This window comes from Struthio camelus, chromosome 11 (genome assembly GCF_040807025.1).
Source record: "Struthio camelus isolate bStrCam1 chromosome 11, bStrCam1.hap1, whole genome shotgun sequence".
In the NCBI taxonomy this organism is placed as follows: domain Eukaryota; kingdom Metazoa; phylum Chordata; class Aves; order Struthioniformes; family Struthionidae; genus Struthio; species Struthio camelus.
In genome coordinates, this window is record NC_090952.1 from 29,356,035 (window position 1) to 29,368,196 (window position 12,162).

Sequence of the window (12,162 nt, forward strand, 5' to 3'; positions counted from 1 at the left end):
GTGCGGAGAGCTCCACCTCGCGTCTGACGGAAGCCCTCAGGAATTGCCGTTCCTCTGCCCACCGCATTTAGGCCAAAATCTGGCACCATCTGCAGTGCTGAGTGGTGCTGGTATTTGATGCTAATAACTACAGACCTGTGAGCCTGGAGGCGATCATGTTCTGGCTTTGCTGAATTTTGCCAGGTGGATCCTGGCTTCCAAGCCCACACAAACAGAGTTCAAACCTAGATGGTACTGGGTGAAAACTCCATAAGGAGGCAGAGCTAAGAGGTGGTCCCAGACAAAATGATTTAATGTAATTGCGTGGATTCTGATTTTTAAAAGGTCCTTTCCACTTTGCACCAGGATGCTTAGTGTCTCAGTGACCTTTTTAAATGCAACTTCATCTGTTTAATGTACTAATGTTAAAAAATGTAAAAATGTAAAAAGTGTTGGTTCTCCTCGGCCTGCAGTCCCTCAGGGCATCCCCACCCCAAGCAAGAGTTATAACTAGACCTCTACTGCTCTGAAAGGTTTCCGTGCAGGATTCAGTTTGGAAAACTTCCTTACAGGTTGTAAGTTCTCTATATGACTCAGATAACAAGTTTGAAATGTTCACTCAACACAGGGGAAAAACTGAGTCAGGTAAACCGGGGCAACAGAATATTATACATAAAATTACATCACACTCTTTCTGTTGTAACTAGGCCTGTGTTGCCAAGAAAGTGCATCTCATAGCTCTAAAAACCTGATTATTAGAATTTTATTTGACATATATGGTACTACAGAAATGAGAAAATTTGATATTTGGAGAAAGTAGCAAATCATGGCACATAATTCAGTGACATATAATATCTCACATCCATAGAAAGTGGTTTTCTCCTAGAGGAAACATCAGCATTTAAATGGTTATCAGTCTGTTCTTGCTGCCCAAACTAAGTTAGCCTATGTCATCAAGCCAGTGCTGATGCACAGCCAAGTATTTGGGACAGCCATTTCTTCCTGCCCCTTAAATTGGGAAAAAAAATCTCTCTGTGGTTGAATAGCCAAGGCTAGCAAAATTCCCAGTAGTTACTTAAAATAGCACATCCTTAATTTTAAAGGGAGAGAGTGACTCACATGCAGCACAGATGTTTGCCATCACCCACCCAGGAAAATGTAAAGCCATATGCTTTAGTCCAGTTGCATTCAGCAAAGCACTTAAGCACTTATTTAACTTAAAGCATGTACTGAAGACCCTAATATTAACCTTTGTTTAAATAAGAGATCTGCTGAACAGACATGCATGCTGAATCAGACCTCCACTGTCTACTGCAAGCTAGACACAAAGCTGGAGCTAGCCGAAAGCAAAGTGCCACCACCACACTGAAAAGAAGGGAGTGGGTTGTGCAGGATTCTTCTTTAGTTACTGTTTGCTTTGCTTCCCAACTTCCAGCTGCCTCCTGATGTCAGACACCTCCATTGGGACCTGCACTGTCAGACCATCCATTGACTTCTTAATGCACACCTGGCAGCCAAGGCGAGATCTGAGAAGAAAAAAGACATTAAGTGAGTTTCATCCATTCCCACAGAAAAGGAAGAAATACCCCACCCACACTGGCAACGTCTGGTCCAGGCTGGGTTTTCCCTAGCATTCCTATTAAAGGTAAGAGACCATACCCCAGAACAAAGCAGTTCTAAAGGCACAATTATAATACGGAATAACTCCTGTTTGCTTTCAGAAAGGAGCCTTATAAGTGCTGAGAATCTATCTCAGAGGCTTTGAGTATCTAGTACAATCAGCAGGAGCACTTACGTCTCAGTGAGTCCATAGGCCAAGTCCAGCATGTCCATCTCATCGTCTGAGATGGCATCCAACTTTTGGAAGACGTCCCTCTCAAAAATGAGGTGACAGGTGGAGCAGGCTAATGTCCCTTCACATGCACCTGGAAGAGAAGTAAGGGAGTAACAACACATCAGAGAAAACAAGAAGGTGAGGGAGAGCATCTTTGGGAACAGTGGGAGAATAGCTCATCTGACAGATGTGCAGCCTGTCAGAAGAGACTCCAGAAGACACAATAGACAGATACAGACTTTAGCCTGCTTCTTCTCCACGAGGATCCCAATCATCTTTCAAATTAGTACTTCAACTCTGACCAAATAGAAGTACTGGCACAGGCCACTGGAATCCCAGCAGTGATGGAGTGGTAATCACACTGCTAGGTCAGTGTGGTAAGCCAGCTCAGCAAGGGTTTCCTGGGGAGGAGACCCTTGCCAGCAAGTAGACCAACTCAGGGCTACAAGATCAGCAAGTCAAGGAAAGCTGATTGAACAGCAAAAGTGCTGATGACCAGATCAGCAAGTGAGGTATTTGCATCCTTCGTATGCTCCATGGTCTCAGCAGAAGATAGCAGCGGGTGTACACTTGCAGTGTACCCAGGTACCTATTGGCCACTCAGCACACACACACAACCCCAAAGACTACATACCCTTGTGTAACACCTACCAAATCCATCAATGGCCAAGTTTTGATTGACAACCACTTCCAGCAAAGTCTCCCCTTCTTTAGCTGTGGCAGTGAGTTTCTCTCCATCCCGGTTTATAAAATGCACCATCACCTGGTCTGCAGAGCTGTAAGACAAGTTTCCAAAGATCAGAGGAGCCCATCCCTTCCTGCAGCCCCACTGCTGAGGTCTGCTGGCTGAGTGCCAGAACCATGGCACTTGGAGGGAAGCGTTCATACAAATCCCATTTCCTGAAGGATTACAGTGCACATGCCAGAAAGAAGATTCAGCTATCAGTTCTCAGAGGAGACAAGAAAACTAGAACTGTTCAAATCCAAACTGACCCAAAACATTTCCCTCTTTATGAAATTTGTCTTGGAATAAATGTTTGGCTGTGAGTGCAGATGCCCTGCACCCACTGTCTCTGCTTGCTCCGGCTGGAGTCAGAAGTGTTTGTAGGCAGGTGGAGCATTTGCATATCCTGGGCCTGGGGTATTAATCCTGGATGGAGTGAAACGATAACAAGTGCTGAGGATCACATATTAATCATTCAGGAAGGGTTTTTGTCATTCACATTTTTTGTGTCCTCCTTCCTTCCCAAGGGGATTAGTTGTTGGCTGTTCCTTTCCCACTCTGTTCTATCACGAGGTGTTCGTGCCTTCCCTGTCCTCAATCACTGGGAGCCTTGCTGTGATAAGAGAAACACTCAATCCTAGCTTGCGGGGCAACACCTCTGACTAAACGCTTCCAAGATTACATGAACCTTGCTCAAGAGAAATTGCTAGTTATTTTTCACAGCCTGAGGGATTTAATCTGTTAATGAGCTGCAGAGCAAGGCCATCAGCATCTCTCAGTGCTGCTTCATGGAAATCGCATCTACAGAGACGAGGATTTACAGCATCCACTTCATCTCCTCCAGATCTGGCCCTCTCCACCAACATGGACAAGGTGCCCACCATGAAGAGCATTATGTCAGGGATTTCTCTCTAAGAAAGTATATTCGGAGGCTGTTTGAGTTATTTGCTGTGGGAAGCACTAAGCAACAAAAGAGTGATCTCCCTTAGCATACATACCCAAGCCGTCTCTTAGAAGCAGCAGGTCCCAGTTACCCAAATCCCACCAGCGGTGTTGACACAGGGAAGCAGCCTGGATGTAGAGAGCATTTTGCCCAGAATGTTTCAATGTGACGCTGCCCATTTGCCCACTATCTCAAAGCCCAGGACTTTCTCCAAGTCACGGAGTCCGGGTCCATCCTTTCTTGTAAATCCAACAATGCAGACAGCTCTCCTGGTTCTCTAGAAAGAACAATCCCCATCTCTTACAGCCCCGATAAGCTCCTGAGCACTGGAAGTGTTGGTGCTGCCCTGTGGCCTTGCTGTTGTCATTTCTGGCATAAGAAGAAAGATCCACAGCCTTGAAAATAGAGCTTGTTTTGCAGTGAGAACGGACCAAGTTCACAGTCCACTCTTTTCCCGCTTGCACAAGGCTGAATGAAGCAGCATCCCACTTCTTGTGAAGAAAGCATTCTTCTGCAGGGTATAAAGTCTGTTAACACCATATTCCTGCAAGCTCCAGGGCCAGAGAAACACACAGTGAGAGCGACTCAGAGGTTCTGAGAATTTCTAATACTATCTGCTGGCTTCTTGCAAAATATTTTGAATACACTTTCTGAGTATAAACTGTCACAGCCAGAGTCACAAGTTACAGCAAACCCTCTGACCTTTCCCCACTCCGGCTGAGGAGCAGTGCCCACACGATGGTGCCTACCATTATCCACGCCAGGCACTCGCTTGGAAAGTCAGAGAGACTGGGGGGAGGATTGGCTAAACATGAATTGTCCCTGGGACAGCAAAAGCAGCTGCTAAAAGGCCTTATCCTATCTGCTCACACCTCTCTGCTATTTGGCAGACGAAAATGAAGCACGTAGCGATCTCTGCTGATTTCCTTTTAAAGTTGAGCACAAAAATATATAAGGATCAAAATTAGGCAACTTCCTTTACCCTCTCTAAACTCACGAGAGCCAATGTTGAGGTACATGGGATGTATCTGGGTGAATAGGAGACGGGGGGAAAAAAAACTCATAAAAATATGATGGAGAAAGAGGCAAAAATGTTTCCCTCTTTAAAGTTTGCCAGTGTGCTCATCCCTCCTCCCAAAAGCCGGAATCGTCATCTAGATCTGATCACATTTACCTTCTGACAAAAATCATAATTTCTGTACATCTTTAAGTGACTAAGGATGCTATTTTTTGAAGCTTTGGCACATGTATTTCACTAGCAAGCCTTCAGGAGCAGAAAATTCCAAATTATCTGTTGAAAAGCCGATCCCTATGTTCCATCTACATTTGGAAGTGGAGGAAAGATTTAAACAGTATTTTTGCCTTCTCTGTTTTTTTTTTTTTTTGGCTGCAACTTGACTCAGCTAGCAGGTGCAAAACAGAGCAGCAACTGCTCCTTCAGAGGTGGTGGCCAGCTTCCTGTTTTCCAGAAAGCTTCAGTCAGAAGACAATGCCTGGACCATTATTCTTCAGCATGGTCCCCTGGTTATGAGAACAGTTGTGAAGTCTGCAGCGAGACCATGCTGCAGAGGGAGCAGTTTCCCACATGTAGCATGCAAAGAGCACACTGCAGTCGCACAGGGCCAAGCAGACTTCCCTATCTCCCAAAGCACACTCAGCCACAGAGCATCTTCCAAGACATTTCAGTTTCCCTCATGGTGAGACCCACAGACATTTCTCTGTAAACAAGCAATTTAATGTTAAGACTAGTTCTCAAATGTCAAAAGAAAAGAAAACAAAACAATCCTCTCCCTATTTTGATGGACCAGACCCATTTATTCAACTTTTATGGCAAATAGGCAGGTTTCTGGACAATGCTGGTTTTACAGTTATGAGTGAAATTATTTGTTACACAATGGGAATGGTAAAGTCATAGGACTTCAGTTAAGGCTGCAAGTCAACACATTCATCAACAGGATAATACAAGGCAGCCGCCTGCAAGCACAGGAAACAGGACCCAACAATCTCAGAGGCTGCACATGGACTTATCGGCAGAATACTGCATTTATGTTGCGCCTGAGGCCTCCAGAGCATCAGCCATCATCAGGACCAGGAGGATCCCTGCACAGGGCTCCCATGGACCTTAGGAGAATGCATTCCCGCTGTTTCTTACGGACACAGCCCTGTTTCAACTGCTGCTGCAGGTGAAACGTGCCCTGAAACGTGCCGGAGGCGGCACACAGGGTACTAGGTTAGATATAAAGAAGTACAGATGCTATTGCCACAACCCCCCATATGCCTTCGGACAAGCCTGCATGCAGCACTTCACCCCTCGAGGTAGCAGACATGACAGCAAGCGCTCCAAGACCATTACGTAAAAAGCGCTGCTAAGTAGCTTCTCTCTATTTGCTGTCTGCAGGGGAAATCTAAGCTGTCTGCACGCCTACAACAGGTGCCTCTGCTGGCGGCATAAACCCAGCCTGTGTACTCCCCGTTTTCACTATTCTGGTCAGTCACCTCCCGCAGACCCGCTAGCACATGGCCTAGTCATCTGCATGCCTCCCCCCAGATCAGTCCCATGCTCACATCCTCTCTAGAGGCCGCCTGCCATGGGTTCCCAAGGCTTCAGGAGCGCATGGAAAGAAAATTCGTGCCTTTTGTTTTCTATTTGTTTTTTGTTTTTATTTGAAGTTGATTTGTTCATCAGTTTTTTTGAAACTACAGAAAAATTACTTTCACATTTTGTTATAAAAAGAATATTAAACCAAGATTTTAAAAACAAAGCAAAATTAAATCTCAGCAATTTTGAGATGTTCAGGCTGAATGATTTCATAATGCATCAATGTCAGAGGACAATTACTCAGAAAGATCTTACTTAGGAAAGATCTTAATTTGGTGTGACAAGCTCAGCCCCACAAATTCAACTGCATACCAACTGATTAGACCCTTCTAAAAATCCCAACCTTTCTGTGACACAGGGAACTAGTGAAGGGGGTTTCAGGAAGGTCATTCCTCTCCCTCTCAATGTTTTTCCCTAAAAGATATCTTCCAAGGATACATGAAACAGCAAGGTGCCTAGAAGTACTGCCGGAGATAACTTCATAAGCAGCAAACCAATTAGAAAAAAATCAGTTGATAACAGCTCTTCATAAATCCCATTAAACAGGCTTATCAGTATAACTTTTCTCTAAGGTCAGATAGCAAAATGGTCTATTGTGTTTTCTGCAATGTTGGCTGGGCTCTTTTTTCTTGATGTACTATAATCTCTACTAGCAGGCTACAGCCTGACCCAGATCATGTTTGGGAGACCTACAAATTCCCTTCATTTTGCCCAGAGAAATGCAGCCTCCTTCCAAATTATGCTTAAGGAACAGATAGAGGAAAGACTGGCAGGGAGATCCATGGCGGATTTTGGTTCTACAGTTCCTGCTGCAGAAATACAAATGAAGCGTGTCTGTGTCAGTAGCCTCCCCTGTCAGCCTCGTCCTTCCCTGCAGGTATCTCAGCACCATTCTCCCTCTCTCCCACTCACTTCCACAGCATTTCTGTGCGGCTCGCTAGGGAGTATACCATCATCATGAGCAAATTCACCAGAGTCTAACCCTACCCACATCTAGAAAATCCAATAACGACTACGTAGAACTGGGCTTTTTGCTTCCAGTTGCTATTCTGTTTTTAAACGCATTTGATGCTAATGAAATCCCCTTTCATAGTCCAAGCTCCTTTGCTCCTCACTTTTATGCCACTCGTTTTATTTGATGTAGCTACTCAGCTGAGTGAAGCGCTGCCTGCTCCTTGGAGCACTTACATATGCAAAGAAGTCAGGTTGGACTCTTCACCCCCAGCCATCAGCTGCTGTGCTGAAAGTTAAGGCATGCCCTTGTGGGTCAGACCAAAGGCTCACCCTGCCCACTACCCTATCTCCATCAGAAGGCAAGAGCATGTATTCAGGGGAACCAGGTGTGAGCAGTTTCCTGCCATATCTTCCCAAGCCCCCAGCTCCTGGTGAGTTCAAAACTAGAGTCAGAGGTTGTATCCGGGTCATCACATTTTTAACAGCCACCAACGACTCTGAGGTGAGGAGGTAAGGCTTATCTTATACTTGCAAACAGTCCAAAGACTTACAGCAGAATATAACAGTGAAAATGTCTGAAGGCTAAGGGAGAAACTCAGGAAATCATAGGAGCCATCTATGGTAGCAGAGGAGGCTTTTTAAAAGCTGAACAGATAACCCAATGCTGAAGGATAGCTAAAGGCAGTGGATATGAAGTCAGCCCTTAAGCTGAGCTCATATACAGACCACAGGCTTAGTTTGACATGCTTTAGTGTCTCAGCTTACTCAGATACATGGGGGTCAGGCTCACCACAGAGGGGCATGGGACAATATCAGCTAACCAGGGGCCTCTGCTGTGCACCCAGCTTCAGCCCTGCCGAGCAGGCCACAGCCAGCGTTAGTGCTCGTGCAGTTTGACTCTCTAGGCCTCCTGGGTGAAGCTCTGCCCAGTCGCAGGACAGGCTCAGGAAAATAAAATGAAGGAATACCTAAAGGGTATATTCATAGCTTTTCAAAACCTACCATACTGTCAAGGACACAGTTTAATGAGGTGCAGGAACAGAAACTTGTAGGTCATGCAGCATGACCTATTCTTTCCCACAACAGCATCCTCATAGGCCCTTTTACATGACCACCTGGGAGTCCTCCACCCTGGCAGGGACCAAATGCACTTACAGGGGTTTCTAAACCTGAGTTTCTGGCCAATTTCCACAACAGAGTCCAACCACCACAGCAAACTGTGCATCCCATCCCCAGCTAGCAGTCTCAGCAAAGCCCAGCACAGGTCACAGGACTCAGGAGCCAGGTGGGACACAGTTACTGTGGGCTCTGCAGCCCCCAGCGCCCACCTCCCAGAGGATGCAGCCTCTACCCCCAAGGCAGAGGACCGGAGCCACCTTCTCCCTCTCCCTGGTAGGAAGAGCATGCTAGCAGGGAGAGGGAGCTTGCAGTATGGCTTCTTCTGAGTTAAAGAGGGGATTTTGCTCCCTGGGGCTGCTGTCAACATCAGCTCACTGCTCTGCCTCCACAGCAGTGGGGACACGACACCTGGAAAACTCTGCACTGTTCCCAGAGCGGCCCGATGGTCATCCCAGCTGACGCCTTCCCCACGGCAGGAATACAGCAGATGGTCAGCCCAGCTGACTGGCAGGCCTTGCCAACCATCTCATCCCTTGCAGGCCAGTAAACGGGACCCTCCAGTGCATGGACTCGTGTGCCACGTAGTCACCTTCATGCTCCCCTACCCATGGCCTCTTTGCTCCAGGAGCCAGGGAGCAGCCCCTGACAGGCCAGCTCCCAGCACCTTCCTCCTCTCAGCTGGCAGCTGCTGATCCTGCTCTGCCTCATTCACCGTCTCCTGCCCACCCATGTCCTGCACCTGCCCCTCTCTTCCCCCTTCCAAAGAGCAAGGCAGAGGTAGATGATGGTCCTTCTCGAAAGGGCCCTTCCAGATGTGGTGAGGCAGAGTTCAGCTTTTTACTCACCTCGATTCCCCAGGGCCATCCTGGAGCTTTTTTGTGGAGCTGAAGCCTCTTTCTGACTGCAGCTTAGGCAGCATGTGATTCTGCTCAGCCACCCTGCTGTGATAAATAAAGCGAGTTTTGCTCACATTCAGTCCATTTAGCAAGGGTCGCATGAGCCCTGAGATGCCCTGAGCTATCATGCTAGCTAAGCCTTGCTTCGTGCCTCCTGGGTTGTCTTTGCAAGGCCGGCCAGAGTCAGAGTTATAAGTACAACTGAGGAAAAAAAATCTAGGACAGCCTCCCAGGGGGCGGGGGGAGAGAGGGAAGGATGGAGGGAGGGATTGTGCTGGATCTCACTGCAGTCCAGCCCACGGTGGTTGTACTGGGCCACAGGAGTTGGGTGAAGCATGTTAGCAAGCATCATCTCCACAAACTTGTCAGCAGTAAGACTCAGCTCATTTTTTCCTTATACATTTCCCTTCTAGAAACGAGTCTAAGTTAGACCTAAAGCCAATTCCAGGAGCAACATTCATGGCGATGTGTAACTCTACTGGGCTGCAAAGTTTGCGATGGGCGAGCAGGAGCGGTGAGCGCCTGGATGCTGCTGCCTCGGGACGGGGTGCCAGCGCTGCTGCGCGGCGAGAGCGGGACCCCGGGGTTTGCTCTTGACGCAGAGGCTGTCCAGCCCTGCCTTGTGCGCCCCAATGCTACAGGTTCCCAGTTGCAAAATGGAAACATTGCTTACTTTGCAGGATGGTGGAGACAACAAGCCAGTTGGTTTATTTGTTAAATTATCTGCTGAAAAGTGCAATAGAGGCATAAATAAGTATAATTCATTTCATGTTAATTGATATTCAGTGTTAATGAGACTTCTGGAGAAGAAAACGCCTTAGTTTATTCCCAAAAGCAGTGTCACTAATTTAGTCTACCCTCCTCTCCAGAGCAAATCAATTTGCTCCGGATCCAGGAGGCTCTACTGCTACAGCAGAGGATATAGTTTAAGTCCCTGTTTTGCTGTGAAGTTTGAGAATAGCATTCATCTCAGGAGTCCGAATTATCCCCCAAATACCAAATTAATGGTTTATTGTTTGATAGGATGCTTGTTTTAATCAATTTTTTGATGCTTAGAGATGGCAAGAAAGCTGCCTTCTGCCAAGAAGCAGTTGCGGCCCATCCCTGGGAGCAGCAGGGCGGGGGCTGATATCAGTAGCCAGTATATGCAATAACCTTTGGAGCTGGACTCTTCAATCAGCCCCTACAAGGGAGAGCAATTGCAGCACAAGAATGAGATCTTGCTGGAAAATGTTCCTCTCTCCACACACACACACTCCCTCTAAACTCATAGTTTTGCAGATATCTGGGAATTTTTGACTTTTCCCTCTGAAAATAAAAATTTTCTATGCAAAGCTTTCAGGATGGGAGAGTATTTTCCATAAAAGGGGGGTAAGAGTTGAGAATCCCAGTTTTCTGTCCAAGAAAGTTTCAAAGGGAAACGTTCAACTTTTCAAACGCACCACCAAAACGGTGAAGTGAAGAGGAAAATCACAGAATCTAACATGAAGGATTTAAAAAAAAAAATTTTCTTGAGGGGAAACCTACCCAGTGTTTACAACCACCTGTTTACTTCTCTCTGTGCCTGTTGCATCTGAGAGAGCAGCACTGACAGAGGAATATTTTATTCCTCCTTGCCCCTGTTTTGCTGAGGCAGGCTCAGCAGGACCATCCTGACACAAGGAGGCATGCAAGAGGAACATGCAGTGCTCTGCTACAGAAGGATATGAGCTGAGATAACGTGGAGCACCACAGAAAAGCGAAGAGCAGCAAAAAGCTATCCTCAGCTCCACAGCTGGATTTGCAGGGCATCACCAGCCAGACTCTCCTTGCACCTTTTGCCAGTTGTGGGTGGTGCTTCCCAGCTGGATATGTGATGGGCACAGCAGCTAGTAACCTCAGCCTTGCAGCCACCATGGCTTGCACCAGCCCCACTCCCCCATGCATGCATTTTATTCTGCTGCAGGACTCACCCCACCGGCTCCTTCCAGACCAGCAGGTCTGTGAGTTCAGGGAGCACGAGATGAACCTCTGAGTATCACTAGGGTTTTAATGTGGGGTGAATGCTAACTCTGAGCCTACTGATGGCTAGAAAGCTGCCTTCTGCCAGGAAGCAATTGCAGCACATCCCTGGGAGCAGGGGGGCAGGGGGACGATGTCAAAGCAAGGAGGCCACACAGCAGGCATGGGTGAACATCAGACTGAGCAGCCCAGGGTCACTAGGATTTCACAGAAATTCAATCCATCAGCCCCAATCAATGTAAAAACGTCTCTGTTCAGATCATTTGTAGAGCAGCGTTTGAAACTCCCCTCGTCCCCTGCTTGCAGGCAGAGGAGAGGTGGCAGCGAGGCAAGCGGCTGGTTTCATCTGAAGGCAGCTCCAGGCAATGTCCCTGCTCTGTGGTCCCTCACTCTCAGACTAGCTTTCGCAGGCGGTTTGCTCTCCTCTACAGGCTGCCCTCAATATTTTGGCCTCAAACCCAAACTCTTGGGCCTCAGCTCATCCCTGAATTTAAAATAGCTCTGGGCAGCCTCTGCCACTGAGAGATTCTGCCCAGTCCTCCCTCAGCTTTCCAGGCACCATCGAGGGAAGATGTAGGTGGCCCAATTCTGTCTCCCAGGCATTCATTCAAAAGGAAAGCCAGGCTTGCAATGAGAGGTGCAAGGAAAGGGGCCAGAGCACATCCAAACAAACTACCAACTGTCTTATCTCTCCAGCAAACCTTGAATTGAGAGATATGCCTGATATATGCACAGCAGTTCTCACGGCAAGGACGTGCGTGTGTTTGCCTGGCACTGACCCCTCTCCCTGCCAGGAACTCGGAGCACAGCAAGTGACAGGTCAATGCCACCAGATGGGAGAGGGGCCAACACCGCAAGGAACGTCGGGTCCAAGATCATCACACCCAATCCCAAGGGGAGTCAGGAGTGCGTAGGGGGTGACTGTCCCTTGGCTAAACCAGGAGCAGTTCTCCTGGAGCAGGGAGCGAACAGGGCTTCACACTAGGTGCTGAGAGCCTGTTTTAAGGTCTTTAAAACAGAGGGCAAAGGAAAAAAGCAAGACCTCTTTCTCCCTGCTTTCCCCCTACCTAGCAGCCAGCCTAGAAGTAAAATGCAGCCTTTCCCAGGCAAGCC

At 47.5% G+C, this 12,162-nt stretch overlaps 1 protein-coding gene across 1 annotated transcript; it reads right to left on the reverse strand.

Moving 5' to 3' along the window:
* Positions 1-725: 725 nt before the first annotated feature.
* Positions 726-9,207, reverse strand: LOC104145670 (adrenodoxin). Its single transcript, XM_009677306.2, has 4 exons — positions 8,998-9,207; positions 2,465-2,589; positions 1,775-1,904; positions 726-1,505 (listed from the first exon to the last, which is right to left on the reverse strand). Exons 1-4 carry the CDS (start codon positions 9,174-9,176, stop codon positions 1,385-1,387), a joined length of 555 nt encoding a protein of 184 aa, XP_009675601.2. The 5' UTR covers positions 9,177-9,207; the 3' UTR covers positions 726-1,384.
* Between the last annotated feature and the right edge of the window lie 2,955 nt (positions 9,208-12,162).